Consider the following 25,100-nt stretch of genomic DNA (forward strand, 5'->3'; position numbering starts at 1 on the left):
AGATACACTATGTCGGTGATTGCTGCGTAAACAAGTTCTCCACGTACCGGTATGCGTACACCACCGTTATTCTACCACGCAAACATAGGGGTTACACTCGTCTGGTGTGAGACTTTCGCTGGGAGGGTCCACTGGGGGCCGAACCGCACAATAACCCTGGGTTCGGTGTGGGGGCCGCGCGGGATTAGCCGAACGGTCTTGGGTGCTGCAGTCGTGGACTGTGCAGGTAGTCCCGGCGGAGGTTCGAGTCCTCCCTCGGGCATGGGTGTGTGTGTTTGTCCTCAGAATAATTTAGGTTAAGTAGTGTGTAAGCTTAGGGACTGATGTCCTTAGCAGTTAAGTCCCGTAAGATTTCACACACATTCGGTGTGGGGCGGCGGAGGGGTGAAGTGGACTGGCCGGCCCGAGTGGCCGAGCGGTTCTAGGCGCTACAGTCTGGAACCGCGCGACCGCTACGGTCGCAGGTTCGAATCCTGCCTCGGGCATGGATGTGTGTGATGTCCTTAGGTTAGTTAGGTTTAAGTAGTTCTAAGTTCTAGGGGACTTATGACCTCAGCAGTTGAGTCCCATAGTGCTCAGAGCCATTTGAATCATTTTGAAGTGGACTGCGGCAGTCGTGGTGTTGTGGACCACTGCGGCTGAGGCGGGGACGGAGCCTCTCCATCGTTTCTAGGTCCCCGGTTAACATACAACATACATACAACCCTCTGCCATGCACGCACAGTGGTTATCAGAGTACGTATGGAGACGCAGATTGGTTTGGATGAAAAAACGGTACATGACTTTCAGTATTATCTGTACCTCGTTTGCTTTTCCGTAGACATCGAAATGTCGCCCTGTATAAGACAGCCAGATTCCTTCATTTACCTTCGGGCTGATGGAATTTGATTCCTACGTACCTAGAAAGACGAGAACCTTTTGATACACTCCTATATGGGAGGATCTTCCATAAATCCTGCCGTTAATTAATGACGATGTATCCATTGTAGCTTTACAGGCTCGAAGGAATGCTGCTCCCCCAAGCTACGGGGCTATTGCCGCTGACTGCTACGTCGCTGTCGTTCGCCGGAGAATAACACGGCGTTTTGTTTGTGTGTGCCCCGCAGTCTGCATCGGCACCAACGGGCGTCTGTCGGTGCCGTCGAACCGCGAGCACCACTACCGCAACCTTCGCGAGCGGTACACCAACTGCACGTACGTGGACGGCAACCTGGAACTGACGTGGGTGCAGGACGAGGGCATGGACCTGAGCTTCCTCAGCAGCATCCGCGAGGTCACCGGCTACGTGCTCATCTCGCACGTCGACGTGCGCCGCATCGTCCTGCCCGAGCTGCAGATCATCCGCGGCCGCTCGCTCTTCCAGGTCAATGTGCACCAGGAGCAGTTCGCCCTCATGGTCGTCCTCTCCAAGATGCACTCGCTCGAGATGCCTGCGCTCAGAGGTAAGCCTGCCCTCTCTGGCAGACATTTTCTGTACATCTTCTTTCTCACTAGGGAGCGTAAGACACGAGACGCGCCTACGGAACGACTTTTGAAATCCCCGTGCGGTCACCCGGATTTACATCATCCACGGTTTCCCCAAATCGCTATGGCAAATGTCAGGTTCCCTGGCAACGGCCTTGCCGCAGTGGATACACCGGTTCCTGTGAGATCACCATGCGCTGTTGCCATTTTTCGGGGTGCACTCAGCCTCGTGATGCCAATTGAGCAGCTACTCGACCGAATAGTAGCGGCTTCGGTCAAGAATACCACCATATCGCCCGGGAGAGCGTTGTGCTGACCACACGCCCCTCCTATCCGCAACCTCCTTGAGGATGACACGGCGGTCGGATGGTCCCGGTAGGCTGCTCGTGCCCTGAAGACGGAATGCTTTTAAATGTCAGGGTGACTCCTTTGAGAAAGGTGCTGTACATTTCCTCCCCCAATCTGAGCTTGCTGTCTGTCTCTAATTACCCTGTCCTCTTCCTTCCACTTTGCCTTTTGCTTTCCCAACCACCCCTCCCCCTTTTCTTCTTTTAAGAGGTAAACCTCTCACAAAAATTTTCTTTAGCCTTTTGCTGTCTTCAAGTCGAACAATGTGCCCAACTGTTGTTAAGTCGAGGGATTTTATTTCCTCTGCACTTGTGTTCTCCATCACCACTATTTTTTTGTCTCCTTGTTTGTGATTTTCGAAAGTGACAACCCAGCACGTTCCCTCATCAAAAACAAGAGGACTACCGAACATTATTTGTTAACCGTACATTTTTTCCACGTTTCTGATGCCTGTGTTATTATACATTGTTCAGTATTCCGTCGATGCTTTTCTTTCTCTGTTCGTATGTTAGCTTTCACTTATTACTCTATTAGAATCTGCACTCATCAGCATTACTCCTAAGTAAAGGTGTTCTAATATCAACATTAAAAAGGGAACCTCCCCCTGATGCTTCACTGAAAAAAACACTGCCGATTACTTCTATTTTTTCGGGCACAGATTGTGTCCTGATGATTTCTCTATAATCCAGGAAATTAGCATAAGAGTGGCCGCGCGGGATTAGCCGAGCGGTCTCAGGCACTGCAGTCATGGACTGTGCGGGTCGTCCCGGCGGAGGTTCGAGTCCTCCCTCGGGCATGGGTGTGTGTGTTTGTCCTTAGGATAATTTAGATTAAGCAGTGTGTAAGCTTAGGGACTGATGACCTTAGCAGTTAAGTCACATAAGATTTCACACATATTAACATAAGAGAAGTAGTTGAAATTAAAAGGAATTTAATTTTTCAGTGTGAAAAATGGTCTTATTGAAATATATACACGTAAAGAATATTTTAACTTAGCAACTGTATGTTCACTGGCGTAGATTTTTCTGTTTTCATAATGAATTGCCTGTTGCGACATTGTAATTCTATCAGACACAGCAAAGAACTTGGAAGAGCAGTTGAACGGAATGTACAGTGTCTTGAAAGGAGGATATAAGATGAACATCAACAAAAGCAAAACGAGGATAATGGAATGTAGTCGAGTTAACTCGGGTGATGCTGAGGGAATTGGATTAGGAAATTAGACACTTAAAGTAGTAAATGAGTTTTGCTATTTGGGGAGCAAAATAACCGATGATGGTCGAAGTAGAGAGGGCCTCGGTCTTTCAGCGCCCTGTATAATTGGCCTATATATTTGATGTTATAAGAGAGTGTAGTGAGAATAATTTATGTGCGCGTCCCGCAGACATCCTGGCCGGTAGCGTGGGCATCATCAACAACTACAACCTGTGCCACATCCGCACGATCGTGTGGGACGAGATCATCACGGGCACCAACTGCACGCTGGTGTACGAGTACAACTTCACGTCGCCGGCGCGCGAGTGCACGCCGTGCGACGCGAGCTGCGAGCGCGGCTGCTGGGGCGAAGGCCCGCACAACTGCCAGCGCTTCTCCAAGGTCAACTGCAGCCCGCAGTGCTTCCAGGGGCGCTGCTTCGGCACCAACCCTCGCGAGTGCTGCCACCTCTTCTGCGCCGGCGGCTGCACCGGGCCCAAGCAGAGCGACTGCCTCGTAAGTACTCGGCCCAGCCGCCGTCTTGGGATTACTAAACAACGCGATACCACTTCTGTAGAGGGCGGACTAACCGACGACATCAATAACAGCATAAAAAAACATTATCTATTAAAATTATATGCCCAGACTCTTCAGTGTATGATCTTGGAAATATTCAATAAGCTAAAACAGGGGTCTCCAAACTACGGCCCGCGTTAGCTGGCCGGACATCCCCGGTAACCGGTCCCCCCAAATATTTGAGGTGGTACCTATATTGTTATGTAGAAGGGAAAAGGAAGCGAGGAAGGGAAAGATTCCAGATACTGGATGACATGATGGATGGTACAACATACAGCAGCCTTAAGAAGGAAGCAATGGATCGCAGAAAGTGGAGAGGAAAAGGACCTGCTAATATAGCAGGTAACTGATGATGATGACCTATACTGCCAACAATTGAGTTTCGATGCCTATCGCGACCAATACACCGCGGAGCTCTATCTTTACAAAGCGGAAGGTCATGGTTAAACTTGTGGCTATCCACAATAAACAGATGGATCATTCTCCGTGCGATAGTGAAAAAAAAAAATCGGTTAACAGACTAGTTTGGCGAAAACATTTTAAGTAAAAAAATTCTTTGCATTTTATTCTACTCACGAGTCTGGTGCAAGTCTTTCAAATGGACGCCACTTCGGCGACTAGCCTTAGTAATCAATCGTTATGGTAGATGCTTCTTAAGCGAGATTTCACTTTCTTTTGATTACGTTGTAAAATACATACAGAATGTGCAGTGACATACTTGTTTGTCGGTGAAATTCGCCAGGATACAATACGCCAGAATATCGGTCAGGTACGTCCACCAATCAAAATAATGTAATTAAATAAGAAACGTAGTTCGTTTCAGTGATAGCTATTTCCACAACCTTAGATTTTTGCGATTTCATCTTTCCTTTAGCCTTACATTACGGCAATCATGGAGTGCTTGGGTGCTTTAATCCCACTAGGTAGATCTTGGTCCTTATGACTTCGTGGAGGGGTCAATGTGGCCCGCGGACTAAAAAGTTTGGAGACTCCTGAGCTAAAACATGATGACCTTCTGATCAAAAAGCTAGGTCTACTGAGAAAGAAATTAGATGAAACGCTGATACAGAAATGTTACTACTCAATGGGGTGGGGGGTCGTGAATGATAATCTGATAATTTAAGCAGGGTGTCACGAACATATGACTTTATTCTCAAATGATAGAAAAAAATCCTAGACCAAGAAGCAGGTGTAAGAGATCAATGGAAGTTAGTAGGTTTATTTCTACATGTGAAACATGATGTCTGTTCAAATTTCACACTGGTCTCTGAGAAATCAAGTTTCCTCTAAATGTGCACTGAAACGGTAGTGAGATTGGGCATAGTGAGTTGATGTTTGGCAAGAAAACCTTTAAGATGACAAAGACGTCACTATCGACACCTATTTGAGTTCGAACGAGGTCACGTAATAGGGCTACAAGAATCTGGATATTCGTTCTGCGATACTGTGGAAAGACTCGGCAGGAATATAGTCCCTGCACACTGTTGCTGGCAGCAGTGGTCACGGGAAGGTACAGTCACAAAAAGATCGAGCTCTGGGTGGCCATGTGGCACTATTGAGAGGGAAGACTGTCGTGTTCAGAGTACGGTTCTGCAGCACCGTACTGCATCAGCTGCAGCGATTCGAACAGCAGTAGGAACCACACTGACACCACAAACTGTTACAAATAGGTTACTTGAAGCACAGGTCTGCTATAGAAACCATATACTGTGAGTTCCACTGACCCCAAATCACCACCATTTGCGACTTCAGTGGTGTCAAGTGAGAGCTTATTGGAGGGCAGGAGGAGGTCTGCTGTGTTTCTTGACGGAAGCTGGTTCTTCATCAGTGCCAGTGATGGCCATGTGCTGGTTATGAGGAGGCCTGCAACCGACCTGTCTGCATGCTAGACACATGGGAGCTGCAGTTGTTATCTAGGGTGCGATTTCGTTTTACAACAAGAGCACTGTCACAGTTACCTCATGCACCCTGACTGCAAATCTGTGTGGTGATTCGACCTTTTGTGCTGCCATCCGTGAACAGCATTCCACAAGGTGTTTTCCAACAGGATAATGTTCTCTCACGTACCACTACTGTAGCCCACTCTACAGTGTGTTTACATGTTGCCCTGGCCTTCTCGATCACCTGAGCTGTCTCCAATCCAGCATGTATTGGACATGATCGGTTGACAACTACATTATCACCCGTGACCAGCATTAATCATCCCTATATTGTCGAAGCATCTCCGACAGGAATGGTATTCTAACTGGTACCTGAATGACACAATGCATGCATGTCTGCATGCTAGCATTCAACATGCTGGCGATTATACTGGTTATTAATGGACCAGTATTTCACATTTGCAATGGCTTTTCTCAAGCCTACATTAACCTTTGAGCTTGCGACATTAAACACTTACATATGTTACTCGGACAAATGTATTCCTAAAATTTCATTACTCTACATTAATTATTTCTCGTACTTCTTGATCTCCATTAGCTGTAAGTTTATCGAACTTAATTGTATTGCTGATTTTTGACATACCTCCTGTATCATAATCTTGTTATAAGTGTATGAGGTGAATAAATCGTTATTCACTAAAGACTATTTTTGGTGATGTGGACTCAGAGAGAAAATTAACTGTGAAGTAATGTTATTTGATGCTTAGTGTAATAACTAATCATGGGTTTGCAAACATGTTACAAAAACTCTTATAGTCCTGTACCATTTGAGACATATCTTAAATCAATTATAGCATTTCTCATAACGCTATTATATCTTTCCTCTCGTACAGGCATGCAAGAATTTTTATGACGATGGTGTGTGCACAGAAGAATGCCCGCCAATGCAAAAGTACAATCCCAGTACTTACTCGTGGGAAAAAAACCCAAATGGAAAATACGCTTATGGTGCCACTTGTGTGAAGAAATGCCCTGATCATCTCCTGAAAGATAATGGTGCTTGTGTTAGAAGCTGTCCCCCAAATAAAAAGGTGAGTTGTTATTCAGTCACTACTACGCAATAAAGAATGAGTATGATGTGATTTCAAGCTATAAGATTGTGAAGCAATTTGCTGGTGGATCTTCATTGAGAGGCATGAATTTTAGGACTTTTTTGATGTGTGGCTCTTCTTCTTACAGGCAGAGAATGGTGAATGTGTTTTGTGTGAAGGTCCCTGTCCAAAGAAATGTGAAGGTGAACAATCAATACATTCTGGAAACATTAGGAAATTTCAGAATTGTACTATTATTGAAGGATCAGTATCTATTCTGGATGGTACCTTCACTGGTTTTCAACAAATATTTCCAAATTACACCTTCGGTGATCGTTACAAACCTATGCACCCAAGTGAATTGGAAGTCTTTAGTACACTGCGAGAAATTACAGGATTTCTGAACATACAAGGCAGTCATCCTGATTTTGTGGATCTCTCTTACTTTAGGTATGTTATCCTAACTTTTTCATAAATTTGATTCAGAACTGAACATTGTTATCCTTTAGTTTAAGTTAAATGTTAAACCACAACTGTTGGAGTAACTCGAGTACTGCTGAACAATATTGTCTTCTAACCATATAATTATATTTTTACTTTTAACAGGAATCTGGAAGTTATTGGTGGACGAACACTGACTGAGTATTTTTCATCACTGTATATAGTAAAGTCCTCTCTTAAATCACTTGGCTTGAAGTCACTGAAGAAGGTCAATTCCGGTGCCATCTTCATCTTGGAAAATAAAGATTTGTGTTTTGCAAATGGGATTGATTGGTCAAGAGTGAAAAAATCAAGAGAACATTCTGTGGAAGTCAAGAATAACAAAAATGAGAGTGACTGTGGTAAGTAGAAAACATATAATTTGATGCAAACAATTTTCAAGTAAAAGAGTACTTGATGAAGATGTACATTGTTTCATCATATTTTGGAAAGATAAGTGTGAAAGAAGAAAAATTTAATGAATGAATTTGCTCTGTTCACTGAATGTCTTGTTATAAGAAAAGAGTATTTACCTAAAATCAGAAATAACCTTTTAGTGTTTGAGGCAAATGAGAATATACTGTGTGTCAATGCAATGCAATGTAGTGTGCTAAAAATCAAACACCTGTGTATTAATGTAGGAGCCAAAAACCTGATCATTGAAAATGCTTTAAATAAAACCAAACTCACTTCTACAAATAAGGCTTTATACAGTCATAAAGAGAGAAACTTTCATTTTACTTTAAAAAAATCGTTATGTGACTTACAAACATAAATATGAAGTGAATATGTAATAATTTGTACATTTCACACACACACACACACACACACACACACACACACACACACACACAGAGAGAGAGAGAGAGAGAGAGAGAGAGAGAGAGAGAGAGTCCCAGTTCAAAGTTCTAACCTTCAAATACTGGTAATTGTTCTCCCACGTAATAATGAAATATAAATGTTGAAGATTGAATATTATTTTTATCTTACAACAATTGTTGCTACACACAGCTAATAATGTATATTTACTGTTATTTTTAGCACGAGAGAAGCAAGTGTGTGATGCTGAGTGTACAAGTGAAGGATGCTGGGGTCCTGGTCCAAACCAGTGTTTGTCTTGTGCACATTTTCAGCTTGACGATCTATGCCTTGAGAATTGCAGTGTGAAACCAATGTAAGTGGCGTGTTGGATTAATTCTGACTTATTTCTTTCCAGTATATAACCAAGAGAAACAACTGCAATTTTGTTAAGATTATTCTGCATGTGAAGTTCATTGTGCCACTGTGTATCTAAGACATAGATTTTTGGAAAACCTGGAGAAAGTTTTAAAAAATTCAAATAAAATTTAGAATATTATGTTTTGACAAAGGAAGCAAAATGTACTTGCTCTTTGCTACTATAGGTGTTTAAAGTAAAAGAAATGAACTATCAAACTAATTTCTTCCTGACAGTAAAAGAAGTTAATTTTTCTACTTACTGTATGCATTCTTTCTACATTGGCATATTATATGGAATAGTTTATCATTTACAAACAGATTTGTTTTTAATGTATTACTTGTTGGGTTTCATCTCAGGATCTGTGGTCAACAGTTGTTTAATGATTTTTCTGGCAATTCACCAGGATGGATGGGTAGAATTGTCAAAGATTTACCATTCACATCTGCTAGTAAACTTGTTCCCCCCTTTTTCTTCCTTTACTCTACACACTTCTGTTTTTGAGGAAAGAGTTTGTTTTGTGGCAACAGCATTTTCCTTTACTGAATCTGAAAGAAAGCAGAGTATGAACATAGATTGCTATCCATAATTAGCTGCTTTACTTACTTTTTTCAAGTAGTGTGATTGGGAGGAGGGATAATGGAATGCACAGAAAAATCTTAAACAAGTGACAAGATATTTAGTCTCTTATAGATTATTACATTTGTTCCCACACAAAAATTAGAAAATGGTTTTCTTTTATATGTACTAGTTTTTAAGGAAATCTTGCATTTTTACTTCAGCAGTTTATAAGTTCAACAGCTGACAGAGGCTTAATTTTTAGAAATGTGATACTATTACAATGGAATTGGTTACAGCTGTTCTTACTATGATATTTGAATAGCGTGACAGCTCTGAATCGACACCCGCCGCCCCCCGCCCCCTCTCCCTCCCCACCCAAACACACTAAAATATGGCACCTCGTTTTTCAAAAAGCTTAGTAACAATTTGAACAACAAAACTTGTTTTACAGGATCTATGAAGCAGGCCCAAAACTGTGCAAACGCTGCCATGATGAATGTAGGTTTACATGCCACGGGCCAGGGCCTGATCACTGTCAAGCATGCAAGAACGTACGTGATGGGCCATTCTGTGTACAGAGTTGTCCAAAGAGCAAGTACGCTGCAGATGGGGAATGCAAACCATGTCATTCAAATTGTGTTGAAGGCTGCACTGGTCCTGGGAACTATGTTGGAAAGCTTGGCTGCAATTCCTGTGAAAAAGCAGTAGTCACAGCTGACTTCACTGTGGTGAGTATAAAGCTATGTTACAAACAAATTTTACCTAGTTCTCCTTGGGCTTAGTCGTAAATCATTCTTCATTATCACTCAATAAATACAAAGTTCATAAATGTAATTCAGTGTTTAGTTATTCTGATATTAATGAATTCATAACTTTTCTAAAAAAAAAATGTTCATGGGAAACACTTTAGAACATGATAAGAGAGGGGAGTATACTTAGATCAATCCAAGGAATGCATATGGACACACAAATTTTTTTCCCAGTGTTTAACAAAGTCCTCTAAGGATACTATGAGCACAATTTTGACTGTTAACATTTTCATTGTAGGGTAAATGTCTTTCAAGCAATGAGTCCTGCCCAGAAGGCTTTTACCATGAATGGGTTATCTCAAACATACAGGGTAGCTCACTGGCTACTCTGGCAGGCAAAGCCATTTGCCGACACTGTCATCCACGGTGCAAGAAGTGTACGAGTTATGGCTTCCATGAACAGGTAAGGTGTGTGTGTGTGTGTGTGTGTGTGTGTGTTTCCTTTAAAAAAAGTAGTGATAAATAGATTATGATATTGGTTTTTAAATGGTGATGCATGTTTGCATTTATGCTTTTAATGTCCCAAGTATCCATACAGTCTCCCAATACCATAGTATGTCTCCTACTACTAATTACTTGGCAACAGCCAACAAATCTTGGGGGTATTTTATGTTCGTATCAAATAATGGTATGAGTTAAAGCTTTGTGGCACAATCAAAAGGCATTTTAAAAGTACCAGAAGAAATACATTGCCTACACTAGATAAAGTAATGGAAGCACAGACATGGGTGCATGTATGTATATGAATGTTGGATGTTTACTAAAAGACAGACTGAATGGATAGAAAGTGCAGAGATGAGATTTCTGAGACCAGACTGCATATTACTGCATAAGAAGACAAATTAAAATACAAAGACAGAATGACACATATTTAATGTGAATTAAGATACACTGAAGTACAGGAACGAATGGAAAATAATGTAAGGCAGTTACGAAAGATACAAGAACTTCTAAGTGATTGCAGTAGTATAAGGCAATACAAAGGAGGAAGAAGACTGGTCAGCCAAAAAAAAGGGAAGACAGGGCAAAATACTTGAAGATAGAACAAACATGACTTGGTTTAATCATTGTTGTTGTTGTTGTTGTTGTTGTCGTCATAGTTCGTGGTGGTGGTGGTGAATTCTTTGTATTTGAAACATTATGTCACTGAAAGAGTCTCTTTCCTCACATGTAACAACAACAACAATAACAACAACAACATTGTCAATGCATTACTCTTTAAAGCTATGAACAAAGTTTCTGATGTGACACAAATTGTGCCCTTTGGTTTCCAATTTTTAACTAGTTTTGGAAGCGCAACCCTTTATCCTCTTACGGGTATTTCCTGAAGTATGATTTTCGAAACAAGAAAATTTGTGATGCTGTACATATGAAATCAGGCATCCAATTTATTGGATGAAGTATATTTGTACATTTTTAATACAGGTTTTCAACCATATGACATTAGTTGTTTTCTAGGAAAATATTAACATCTCAGTGCTGTGATAAACAGTAAAAATATATTTTTCAGAGATTAAATATACTGTGTCTGTTGGTGGGAACACAGCTGTAGCCTTTAACATTTTTGTAACTGCCAATTAATTTTTGTTCACAGGTGTGTCAGGAGTGCAAAGAATACAAACGTGGTGAACAATGTGAGGAAGAATGCCCTCCAGACCACTATCCGGATGATACACGGCATGTGTGTGAGCCATGTGCAAAGGAGTGCCGGGGATGCACTGGTCCCACTGCTGCTGACTGCATCCGTTGCAATGGCTACAAGCTGTACATTGTGAGTGCTGACACATTAATACTTTCTTATGATTTATTATCCATTCAGGAAATTTTCTAAATAAATTATGGAGGTCTCCTGTTTACAATAGAATGTAACTTTTGTGAAAGTTAATAATTAGACTTATCTGATGCAAGATAGCTTATTTTCACAACACTTAATACGTGTGTTATGGACTGACAGTGATAATCAAACCTGAAAATACAGTAATTGTCCTCTGAAACAATATTTTAAAAAGTGAAAAAAATTAGAAGTGATGATTCTAAAGAGTAACATAATTATGCAGTTCTGAATTTTGTATTTTGCCTCACTGAAAATCTGCCTTCTTTCCTGTTCCAGGATGAAAGTTCCACAGATAATACAACACAATTCAACTGCACAGAAACATGCCCTCCAGAACGTTCTCATAAAGTCTTTCCTGATGGACAAGATCCTTACTGTTCTTCAAACCCAGGGATCTTGTCACCTTACAAGTATGTATGATGATTTAAGAATGTTATTTTGCACTAGCATAAAATTTAAATATAGCTAACTCAATTTTTTTTTCTGTTTTCACAGAACTCAAGCTGTGCCATGGACAACAATCATTACTGCATTTACCATTTTTGTCATTATTGTCCTAGTATTTGTGACAGTTATAGTATATGTGTGGCGAAAAAAGACAAAAGCAAAAGAAGATACAGTGAAAATGACGAGAGTTATGTTGGAGGACAATGAACCTCTCAGTCCCACAAGTGTCAAACCAAACCTTGCAAAGCTTAGAATAATAAAAGAGGCAGAGATGAGGAGAGGGGGCGTTCTTGGATATGGAGCATTTGGAACAGTTTATAAGGTACTAAATGTGCTCAGGAATTTAATATCACTTTTATTGTGATCTATAAAAATAGTGAAAATCAAACCCACACTTCCAACATATTGTTTTATGAAAAACAATATATTTTGCTTCTTTGTATTTTAAAGATGTTTTAGATCTGTCCTATAGATTAAACCTGTGATTATGTCAAAATGATGCCCCAGTGATTATCAATGTGCCTGATGCTCAAGTAAAGTGGACGAATTACAAGTTGAGAATGGTTAAGAAAGTAATTAATTAAATTGTCTATAAAACTGTTTTGCTTGCAGGGAGTATGGGTACCAGAAGGTGAAAACACAAAAATTCCTGTAGCAATAAAAGTATTGCGTGAAGGGACAGGTGCAAATACAAACAAGGATTTTCTGGAAGAAGCATACATCATGGCATCAGTTGAGCATCCAAACTTGTTGCAACTGCTTGCAGTTTGTTTAGCTCAACAAATGATGCTTGTGACACAACTGATGCCATTAGGTTGTTTGCTTGATTATGTGCGCAACAACAGAGATCGTATTGGCTCTAAACCTCTGCTGACGTGGTGCACACAGATTGCCAGAGGTTTGTATGAAAATTTTATAGAATTATGTTATTCTTTCTTTCTTTACCAATTAAGATAAAGACCCAACATTTTCTACATGTTCTTTCATTAGATCTGTACTTGCACATTATCGCTTTTGTGAGGGATCACTATGAAAGATTTGAGAAAGTTTAAGGATCCACATATTCTCCAACTGTTTGATTTCACCAGTGAATCCTCTCAAACTACATTGAGAATTACTTGTAACATCTCTCATTGGCAATATAAGTGTTGTGGTTGACTGCATAAATGATAAGTAACTGATAAAGTTTGATGATAGAAGTGGAATTTACCTTCTAATTATTTTGATTACTTGCTTCAGAGGAACCACAAGGAACTTAATTTAGGGAAAGACTGTGCTAATCAGGATTACAATTAAAGACATCAAATGCTAATGTCACAAGGATGTGCTGACACAAAAAATTCATCAGGTGTCTTGTGTAGTCATTAAGAGGTGCCATGTGCTATGGTTACACCATTTCTGTCAGAGCATGTTCTGTTCCACTTGAAGCTTCACACAAGTAGTTTCTGCATTTGTGAAGCCACTCGTATTTGAAAGTAACCTTAAAACAGTGCACAGTGTAAGAAAAACCCATTTTATTTTTACAGCATAAAATGAAAGTTATGTCAGTTTTGAAATGAGTTCCTTTTTCACTAAAATGTCATTAACATTTCAAAATTAAATAATTATCAGGAATTGAAATTGGAATAGTTTTTTTTTTTTGTGAAAAGTTTCTACATTTTTTCCTGTCTTCTGCATTTCCTTTCCATTTTCAGTTGTCCTCATATTTTGCAGTGGTTAAATTTACACTGTTCTACACTTTCACATTTATTATTAGTTCTGACACTCGAGATAAGGGCCAATGATCTGACAAATAGAATATCGTCTTTCATGATCATGTTATAATTGATAGTTTAGAGATTTAAAGCACTGTACTTAACATGTGTGTTTTTTTATATGAATAGTACTACATAACATCTCCTTAATGGCTCTTGTCAGTAGTGGAACGTGATGGTTCTACTGAAGTCAGTGTTAAGGATATGGTGACAGACACGGGCTACAGAAATTACTGACAAACCCCCACCAAAATACAATTTACATTTAAGGATAGTACCCTGGGAATAGAAATTAATTCAGTGATATATGCTTTATTTAAATGCACTTATAAGTGCAGATACTGGCATCTTCTCCCAATTTTTATGTAGGATTTCATTTTATTAGTATTTGTGACAACAGCATTTATAAAACAGAGGAGACAATAAGGACATATGTTAGTATATGTTATGATGTGAAATACCATTTTTATATAATTAACTGTCACAAATTCAAATTACAGGTATGGCTTACTTAGAAGAGAAACGTCTTGTTCATCGTGATTTGGCAGCAAGGAATGTTCTGGTACAGAATCCAAACTGTGTAAAGATTACAGATTTTGGTCTTGCTAAGCTGCTGAGGATCAATGAAGATGAATACAAAGCAGCTGGAGGAAAGATGCCCATTAAATGGTTGGCACTTGAATGCATCCAACACAGAATATTCACGCATAAGAGTGATGTTTGGGCATTTGGTAGGTACTCAGCATGTACGCACATACAACAATTTAGCAATAATAATAATAATGATGATGATGATGATGATGATGATGATAAATTTGATATTAATAATACTGTTTCTATTGATACATTGCCCTGAAAACAGGCGAATCATTCTTATTTCCATTTCTCACATTTTCTTACCAACACTTGTCAAAAAATGAACACTGATTAATATTTAAAAAGATCATGTGCTGCTTGTAGTTCCAATCTGTATCTCATCACAGGTCACTGTTTCAACTTTTGACAAGATTTCATACCTTCATGAAGAATCATATTGCTTTAAAAAATATTTGGTACTGACACTTGTCTTATGTTGATCTTTTGCAGTAATCATGTACTAACAAAATTTCAAATATAGCTTCTGTCATTGTATATCTACTTTGTAGAAAGTCATTAGTACAATTATTATTATTATTATTATTATTATTATTATTATTATTATCATCATCATCATCTTTAAATGCCAAGGAGTACCTAAAAGGAATACATAAAAGTGAAATCTTATTGTAAACATGATAAAGACTACTAGAAATTAAGAACTGGACACTCAATAACAGTGTTGGTATTCTGTTATTTACATATGCTGGTCTATGCACGTAGTAGTACTTATGTAACATCACTGCTAATGCACTAATTATAATATTGCTGGAAATGACTATTATTATTATTATTATTATTATTATTATTATTATTATTATAACAACTTGAATGCCATCGTTGTAGACAGAGAACTTCACAATGAACCCAGATCCAAAAAATGTAATGTACTGTTTATAATGTTAGAAGGAACCAGAGACTTCTAACACCCCATGTGATTTGCAGGTGTGACTGTGTGGGAGCTGTTAACATATGGTGGGCGTCCTTACGAAAATATAGCCGCACGTGATGTGCCGGAGTTACTGGAAAAGGGTGAGCGACTTCCTCAGCCGCCCATATGCACCATTGAGGTGTACATGAGCATGATCCGTTGCTGGCTTCTGGATGCTGACAGCAGGCCATCATTCAAGGAGTTAGCAGAAGAATTTGCCAACATGGCAAGAGATCCTGGTCGTTTTCTTGTCATTCCTGGTGACAGATTTATGAAACTGCCATCATATTCAGTTCAGCAGGTGAGCTATGATAACTGAACATGCTTTTAATGAAGTGAAAGGGTGGGAGTAGTAAACTATTGCTTACTGGTATAATAAACTATGGTACCATCATAGCTTTCTTAAGGTTCAATATGCAGTTTTCTCAGTCATTCTTAGTATTATATTTCTTCTTCATCTCACAAACAATTTTCTGGATGCATCAGCTTATCCATAATCAATAGATAGACAATAATGTACCAAATTTACCCAATTATAAGAGAAGGTTTTTGCACAAATGTATGAATGAAGTGTACATAATCATCTTCCATTCATAGATTGATCTGTTGCTGAATTCAATGATTTTTTGTGCATGTAATAGATTAATATAGGGGTTGTCTTACATTTACGGATGCAGCTAAGGCAATTGAGGTCATATGCAGATTTATTTTGAAGAGTTCAGAAGGGTTGGATGGGAAACAGTAACACCAGGCTGAGAACTAGGATGAACATGGAGATGGGAGTGATGAGTGGGAAGCAGATTTTGCATTGTTGCTAACCACTGGAATATACATCATGTACCTTGGATTTTTATGAACGTCTACCATATTTAAATTGCAAATTGCCACAATGCACTTGTAGTTGGAATTGAAATGACTTTAAAATTGGACAAGCATTCAACAATAGTATAAATTTCTGCAGGAGATTGTAAAAGCCTACATAGGGCCAGTGACGTACTTACACCTTCTGTGCAGCAATATTGACAACACTCACCGTGAGAGATGATGGGAATGAAACGGGGTGCGTCAACTGCCAGTTCTAAACAGCCAGTGAGAGAGCCACGGACAGACAACATGGTTGTAAGAAAAAACTAAGGAATACTGTCACATTCTCATGTCAATACATATCTGAAATCTGCTTTGTATTCGGGGATGGGGGACCTATGTTCCTGTGTCCCACCATAACCACAGCCTGGAAATTGCAACATACTCTGAAGAAACACTCAAACAAAGATATAAATTTTATTGAGGACATTGAGAACTCACACCAAATTAAGCTTTCCTATTAGGTCTGACCCTGACCTTCACCTCAGAAATAAAAAAAAAAAAAATTCAAAGAAACGCTCAAATATTTGTGATAACCAAGATGATAAATTTCACTGTTGCTCACATATACAGGGTTATTACAAATGATTGAAGCGATTTCACAGCTCTACAATAACTTTATTATTTGAGATATTTTTACAATGCTTTGCACATACAAAAACTCAAAAAGCTTTTTTAGGCATTCACAAATGTTCGATATGTGCCCCTTTAGTGATTCGGCAGACATCAAGCCGATAATCAAGTTCCTCTCACACTCGGCGCAGCATGTCCCCATCAATGAGTTCGAAAGCATTGTTGATGCGAGCTCGCAGTTCTGGCAAGTTTCTTGGTAGAGGAGGTTTAAACACTGAATCTTTCACATCACTATGCGTGAAACTTGCCCGCACACGTTCAACCGTTTCTTCGCTCACTGCAGGCCGACCCGTTGATTTCCCCTTACAGAGGCATCCTGAAGCTTTAAACTGCACATACCTTCGTCGAATGGAGTTAGCAGTTGGTGGATCTTTGTTGAACTTCGTCCTGAAGTGTCGTTGCACTGTTATTACTGATGTGAGTGCATTTCAAGCACGATATACGCTTTCTCGGCTCCTGTCGCCATTTTGTCTCACTGCGCTCTCGAGCGCTCTGGTGGCAGAAACCTGAAGTGCGGCTTCAGTCGAACAAAACTTTTGAGTTTTTCTACGTATTTGTAGTGTGTCGTGACCATATGTCAATGAATGGAGCTACAGTGAATTTATGAAATCGCTTCAATCATTTGTAATAGCCCTGTATAAACACATTGCCTCTTTTCTCACCTGTCATTAGGTGACATCATCATCTTAGATAATGATACCTGTGGCGGCGGTGGTGGTGGTGGTAATGTGGTTGTGGTGGTGGCAGTGATTAAAAATAGTGAAACCACAGAATGACTGGTTTAGAATGTAAGCAAAAAGAGAATGAAATGGTATAAGTTTAGAACAGGTATATTGTTAACTTTTTTAGGCAGCTACTTTACGCTAGCCTTAAAGAGGATTGGGCATAATCTGGAAGGATTATATAGTAGCTAATGCTATTTCTAAATAAATATCGAATTTTATGTGCTTAAAACATTTCTCATTCAAGAATTTGGAAATCCTTTTTCATTTATTCTAATTAGATGCAAGGTTTTTTCCTCAGTTATTCTAATCATAATTTTATAAAGTAATATCTTTCTGTTTCATCCCATATTAGAACTAATTTGTTTTGTATTCTGACAGGATGACAAGCACCTACCTGCCACTACAGAAAGCCCAGAGCTGGCATCATCAGTAGGTGATGCAGAAGAATATCCAGTTGCAGGGTCCATGGGCGTTTCCAATGTAGCTCCTCATGCTCACAGTCGCGGGCCTGGGGATGCGAAGTGCTGGACGCCAGAGTCTCCTACACCACAAAACAGACACAACTGGGATCGAGAGCTCGTGCGGTGCTACGGTCAAAATGTGGCAGGCGCTCACATTCCCACTGTACAGTGTCAGCCCAGCACTGCGAACAATGGAATCCCAGGTGGGAGCAGTGGCAGCAACTCGACATCTACCGACTCCTCTAGATACTGTAGTGACCCACTCAAGATGCTTGGTACACGGGGTAAGAACAACTGCGTACCACTAACAGTCTTGCGCAAACTATTTCCATGTTCTCCTTTTGTAGCAATGCAGTTTTGCTATATGTTTCACTAACACACACTCCACAAAGCTGAAAATAACATTCTCTCTCTTGTCTCAAGTGCAAGGAAATATGTGACTATTGTGGTCTATCAGTCTAATCTTCAGTTAGTAATGTGTACATTATGGAATGTACAGTAACATAGCATTGTGATACTATTACACAGTACAGCATCTCGCTTACCCACTTCACAAACAATTTTCAGAATGTGTTACTTCAAAAACAGAAAATCTGTAAATAAATAAATAAATAAACTGTAACAATGCATTGATACAACATTAGTATACTGAAGAATATACAGATCAGTGCTATAGCTTGTAAGTATTTATTAACTGTATGCTTCACTTTAGAGCACTGATACCTTATTTCCTCAATCGTCTACAATACAAACTGATCTACAACAGTATTAACATGATTACTACATGTAGCTTGCTTCTAACAACCGCACACACTCCGATGCTCATGCTGCGGTAGGTAGAGGCTGACTGGCCACTGGAGAGGGCAGTCTTCTGGCGTTGGTCGTTCGCGATATTGCTGACTGGTTAGTGTGGAGTGACCAGCGAGCTGGGGTCACTACAAGCTTCCATTAGACCTTGTCAGAAGAGTGAGAAATTTAGAATTACAATAGGACTCAGGCAAGTTGAGCGTATATTACGTAAACTCTTTGGAGCAGTCTTGAGGGAATCCTTCACATCCTTAAACAGGAGAAATGAAGAAATAAAATATATTTTCACGTATCACACTTGAACCACCACTTTTTTGTAGATGAAAATTGATGGAGCAAATTTGAATGTCGGCTTGAGAATAAACTACAGAAAGATAAAGCATAACCAACATGCTGACAGACAAAAATAGTTCAAATTAACATTTATGGAGTCATGGAAACAGCTCACGAGTATTTATGTGTAGAGAATATGATGACAAGAAATGGGTGGACAACAAAAGAAATAAACTAGAGAGTAAAAACTGGCCTAGAGTGCATTTGGCTTCAGTCAGTGATTTAGTTTCTATTCTTATACAGCTTTGTATGTTCAGTCCACATCAGCAAAAAAAATGAGGTTCTGTTGTGAACTATTGCTGCCAACCTTACTTTCGTAGCAGTAGCACAAAATTTTTCAACAATGAATGAAGAAAAAACCATGCATTACATTTACTCATGTGATGAAATACACTTTTGATAAGAAAGCAAATTACAGTTTCATCCTGAGCACATTTGCAATCAGATGTTCTCCGAAATTCATGATTTACTTCAAGGCTGGATGAAATCTTCAGGGTGTCTCCCCTAAGACTAGTCAGAACATTTTGTCTGGTGTTTTGGCAGATATTTGCAGTTTCATTTTTGCAGTGTGTAGCTGGAGCCAGCTCAAGCAAATAATGCTCATAACATCTTTCGTGCAACACCCAGTGTTGATGAAAAGCATGAGTTTGTTTCCTGATATGAGCAAAATCATTTTGGAAGTGGAATTTTACATTCCTATTTGATTGAGCAGTCTCAAATAAGTCTATTCATTTTATTGATCTGTTTTAAAAGGGAGAGTAAAGCAAAAAGAATAATTGGTACTCCAGCAGCAACTGAACAGCAACTGGTGGTGCTGTTGCTGCAGGAGTAGAGGTTGTTCTTTGTGTCTTACTGTTCCTGTTGATGCAGTTTGATGAAACAGATATTGCACTAGACTATTTTGGGTCCACTCAATTGAATGGGCACATAAAATTCCACTTTAAAAATCATTTCACTCATAATGGGAAACAAACCAACGCTTCCCATTGACAATGGGCATCACAGGAAGGACATGAGCAGTGTTTGTTGGGCTGTCTCCAGCTATACATTGCAAAACTAAATTTCAAATATCAGAGGCAGTGTTCCTCGTGGCTCATACTAGAGACTCCCTGTATAATTTTAATCTCTGATTTCAAATGTATCATGTGATCTATTTCATTCCTTTGCAGAGTGTGATGGGCTACAGGATGACTATGATCAGAACAAGAGGGAGGCACAAGTTGGCGGCATGAAGCTTGATCTACCTCTTGATGATGACGACTATCTGATGCCATCTCCACAACAGAATCAGGGTGCAACTAATTATGTTGACCTCATAAGTGATTCTAAAATGTCAACAGGTAGGGATCCACTGTTTTCAACATAAGTTAGTAAGCTATACAATATCTAACATCTTATCTGACAAGTAAAATAATGTTTCAGTTGTATTAAACATGTTACCTGTGACAATCTGTCATGTAACTGAAAAAACAGCATAAATGAAAATCATCATAATGATTTTACTGTAATATTAGGAGCTGAAAATACATAAAATATTTGAAATGTGAAATTCCTAATTAAAATTTGATCTACCCCTTATACTTAACCAGAAGCACATAATACTCAAAACTGGTACTTATTGTTATGCATTATAAAATGTACTGTTATATTAAAAGTTTAAACATTTATTTAGTCAAAACCAAAACATAGGGTGTATCTGATGACTGACTATTTCTTTTCCTCTGCTCTAATACAAAATACTGTACAACTTGAAGGTTCCTCCTGCTGGAGTATGAACCCATAAATAAAAGGATATGTCCTTTCCATAGGTGTTGAAAATTACTTTATCTCATGTCAGGGGATGGAACAATAATGCTATAGTAAAGTCAGTGGTTGCACCTGCTGTAACTTGTTGCTCGCACCCAGTCACACATGCTTATACTTACACTTATTACCTTGCTTCAATAGTGAGATTATGATATGTAAGGAGGCCACAACATTTCTCGTGCTGTTATTCTTAGCTGCTTCATATGCAATATATTTCCTTTAATTGACACGTGCCTTAGGACTCTGTAGGATTCTGTTGCCTTCCATGGTTGCATAGAATTAGAAAATGAACACTAAATATTTTGCATGATACGGAAATCTCAGAGTAGCCGTTTGTTGGACCTAACAATATTGTAACATATTTGCAATGCCTAAATAAAATATATCTTAGGAATAACAACAATGTTAGGAATAGGACAGATAGTTACTCACAATAATGAAGACCCACTGAGTTGCAGACAGACCCAATGAAAAGACTGTTGCGCATGTAGCTATGGGCCAAAGCCTTCCTCACCAAAGAAAACATACACACAGGCAAGCCCCCCCCCCCCCCCCTCCTACAATACCCCGCTGCCCTTCCCCCTTCCCCACCTCACTCCGGATTGCTATTAACATGACAGATACATTCCAGTCGGAGCTGTCAGTGGTGACGCCTGAGTGGTGCGGTCAGGTGTACTTGTCGGTGTGAATGTGTGTATTTTTTCTTTGCTGTGGAAGACTTTGGCTGATAGGTACATATGCTACAGTAGTTTCATTGTTCCTGTCTGTAACTCAACAGGTCATTTTTACAGTGTGTGACAATCTGTCCTAATCCTAATGCTGTTATTCCAACCTGGAGTCTCCTTTGTTTGACATATGTTGGAAAAAAGATAATTAATCTGTGGGGCAAATCTCCTTGTTCTCCAGATCTGTAGCTTTAAACAATGAAGGAAAAATTTCATAAGCAAAACTATAAGCCACACTTTAAAACACACATAAAAGTTTTTAAATGTACATAATTTGCAATAGCAAATCAGTGAATGATACAGTATTTATATTTTCTTTCATTCTCACAAAGAGCCTATTTTGGTTACTAGAAGAACTGTTTTATATGTACTATACACAATAAAATAACTGTTTGTCATCTTTGTTCTAGATTCGACTGATTTGTGCAATGGCGGATTTGGAACAACATACCCAAATTTCATTGCAAAAACAAGTGTTGACAACCCTGAATACCACATAGTGAATGATGCAGCAACAGGAGCACCAAACACACTAGGTATACCAGATACTGGAACTACAGGTCCTCGACCAAATCCTCAGCGACCTTTTGTCCTACAGCAAAAGTCATCTGAGGAAGAATCAGATCACGAATACTACAATGACTTTGACCGACTCCAGCAGTGTGAACTTCAACCTCTGAAGCCTGCACGACGCAATGAGACGACTGTCTGACGGTCACCGTCCCTCCCAGACCCTCAGGGAACACTGGTCTGAGGAGGGGCGGACAGTGTCATGAAGACCAGTTGTGTCACTCCTCCCGCAACACAGAGTGGCTCCCAGTTGCTGTGCCAATTTTCTGAAGAAAGATAGTGTGGACTGTGCGTGTTATGTGATGTGTGAATGAGTCTATTTTGAGAAGAAGAAACTTAAATATTCTGACAATTATAAAACATGTAAGTGGGTGCGAAGACAAATTCCAAATCTCAGATTGATTAATATAGAAAATGGAAACAATAACATATTACATTCCTTTGCAGTTGTACAAATCTTCACAGTCTAAGAATCACCGTTTTAGGAAGTGTGTTGAGTACAAAATGAAACAGTAAAGAAATTCCAGTGTTCTAGTGAACCAAAAAGTTTTGCAATCAAAAATTACCTTTACTATTTACTCCATTTTTGTGTGAACCTTTACTTTAGAAGAATGTGCAGTGAATTTTCTAAGAAATCTCATCTGTTGCATTAATGCAAAAGATCTGTAGATATTGGCTATGTTAGCTATTACTGAATTCCAAAGCTGTGGGAAAAGTGTCAAACAAGAACACACAAATGACATTTCATACACAGTGCAACAGAAATACAGGTCAACTTCTTGTAGTTGAAAGACTCTGAGCTCCCCTCCCGTCCCCACTTCATGTGGTACTCAATCTGTGATACCTCGTTTTTAAGAAGATTTTATATTTTATTTCTCTTTCATTTTATATTGTCAGCCTAATGCAAATGTGTATCTTACTATGGATACAGATTGGCAACGAATGGGAGAAAACATGTAAATTTTATGGTTTATTTTGTATATGTAAAATGAAATTTGTATAATACACAGAAATCTATAATTTGTATATTAATTAAAAAAGAAGTTAATATGGAATATATAGTTTTCGAGTATATATAGTATATGAAGTGAAGTGTGCCATTTAAGGTGTGTATGTGTACAATCGATGTTGTTGTATGTGAAAAATGTATTCTTGTAATAAGTTGTACAATATTTGTGTAAAATTGTTAAGGTTGCAGTGCCTTTTGAAACTGTAAAACACAAGTAAAATATTTAATAGGTGTAGTGTACTTCAGCAGGAGGATCTCAGTTTCGTTTTATCACAGATTAAGGAGGAAAAGGAAAAGGAAAAAAAAATAGCTTTTTCGGAACAAAAGCAATCAAAATGCAAAGAAAATAACTGCTGCTAGCAGACTATGCGGACCTGTAAATGTAAACGCAATAGTGTCTTCAGGTCATGTGAATGTAGTCCAACATTCTGTAATAGATAATTTCAGCTGTAAACATTTTGGTAATATGACATTTCTATGTGTTTTTTTATTTTTTACTGAAAATTATTTGTGTTGTAAATACAAAGTCTCCTGCCACAAATTTGGGATAAAATGAATATTGAAAGTTTTAAAGTGTATGGAGAAATAAAGTGTCCTATTTTTAAAATAGTATTTTTACTGCCCAAGTAGCTCACACATCCCTTTAAACTCCACAAGGCAAAATGTAAGCAGCATCGATAAACTAGCAAAATCATTCATTTGAGATGAGATATCCTGTATTCAAATTCAACCCTCACTGATAAAGTTAATTAAATCTTAGCAGGCTGTTTGATAGATTGAACATGTAAGTTAAATTGAAACTGTTATTTCAACCTGGACTGGAACTGCAACAGGCAGTTATTACAGAGTGGAATACAATTCTGTCAATTCCAATTTCATGCCTTTTCAGACGAAAGCTTCGTTGTATCCTATGATGAGAATCTTAAACAGCTAATTGTTCTGTGACACATTAGTAACTTAGTTCAAAATGCCTATTTCCAATTTTAGGAGATTTATGACCAGACAGCAAGAAAAGTTTTTGTACAATGATATTTACTTAGGGAACATTAGTGTTTATGATTAAGAGATTAATACTTGGAAATCACTGGCGACTGACAGTTTAGTGATAGTTACATTGTACCCACTATCTGTTGGAATAGTGCTTGCAGATAACAGTACTTAATGAATGAAACAGATACATTTTCATTTATCCACCTACCCTCCAAATCTTGAACGCAAAAGATTTTTGTACTGTAAGAGTTCAAAATAAAAGTAAAATGCTATGTTTGTGGCAGATATGACAGTGATAAGGGAACATTAATGGTAGCAACTGATACAGGAGCACCGACAGGTTAGTAGTGGAGGAGGGGGGGGGGGGGGGGGGGCGGAGTATGGGGCAGTGGGGGCAGCTGCCCCTAATGAGAATTCACTAAGGTGTCAGTGCATGAACCCTGCATTCGAACACTGAGCGCTCAGCATGCCGCATTTCTGACGTCATAGCATGGAAAAAAATACATCCGGAGTCTTTCCAAATGTTTAGAGCAATATCTAGCATATCAGATATTCTACACGGGTATTTGAACGTTGACCAGTGAGATGGAAGAATGCCACCTATGTCACATTTACACCATCTCTATTCAGTAGAGAGTCGTGGTACACCATACTGGTTTTCACTAGAAGCCCATATGTAAACATGCCATTCTTAAGCATCAGCAAATTCAGGAACTCTCAAAAAGCCATAATTAATTGTGTAGTATGCTATATTAGAATTATGTGAACTTCCATATTGGTGAGCAAATATTATTGTAATTTGCGTATTAAGAAAGTATGATGTTTCAAGGCAACGGTATGCTGAAGATTCATAAAAAATGGAATGTTCTTGATACAATTTGTTATAATTAAATTCCAGTTAATAAAAGATCTACAATTAAAGCTTTCAGTCAATAACAAATCTACAGTTAAGTTTT

At 38.9% G+C, this 25,100-nt stretch overlaps 1 protein-coding gene across 1 annotated transcript; it reads left to right on the plus strand.

The window, feature by feature from the left end:
• The first annotated feature begins 1,110 nt into the window (after positions 1–1,110).
• Positions 1,111–23,761, plus strand: LOC126188890 (epidermal growth factor receptor). The gene is made up of 17 exons (XM_049930573.1): positions 1,111–1,442; positions 3,197–3,522; positions 6,356–6,553; positions 6,702–7,003; positions 7,160–7,395; positions 8,075–8,207; positions 9,262–9,538; positions 9,858–10,022; positions 11,214–11,390; positions 11,730–11,863; positions 11,949–12,222; positions 12,513–12,798; positions 14,155–14,385; positions 15,236–15,522; positions 17,822–18,107; positions 20,214–20,384; positions 21,986–23,761. Exons 1-17 carry the CDS (start codon positions 1,241–1,243, stop codon positions 22,285–22,287), a joined length of 3,987 nt encoding a protein of 1,328 aa, XP_049786530.1. The 5' UTR covers positions 1,111–1,240; the 3' UTR covers positions 22,288–23,761.
• Positions 23,762–25,100: the final 1,339 nt, after the last annotated feature.

Source organism: Schistocerca cancellata, chromosome 5 (assembly GCF_023864275.1).
Source record: "Schistocerca cancellata isolate TAMUIC-IGC-003103 chromosome 5, iqSchCanc2.1, whole genome shotgun sequence".
NCBI lineage: Eukaryota > Metazoa > Arthropoda > Insecta > Orthoptera > Acrididae > Schistocerca > Schistocerca cancellata.

Coding starts and splice junctions, on each gene's coding strand:
- LOC126188890 (XM_049930573.1), top strand. CDS start 1,241: ATGGACCTGAGCTTCCTCAGCAGCATCCGCGAGGTCACCGGCTACGTG. Junction 7,004..7,159: donor GTGGATCTCTCTTACTTTAG/GTATGTTATCCT, acceptor TACTTTTAACAG/GAATCTGGAAGTTATTGGTG. Junction 14,386..15,235: donor GAGTGATGTTTGGGCATTTG/GTAGGTACTCAG, acceptor TGTGATTTGCAG/GTGTGACTGTGTGGGAGCTG.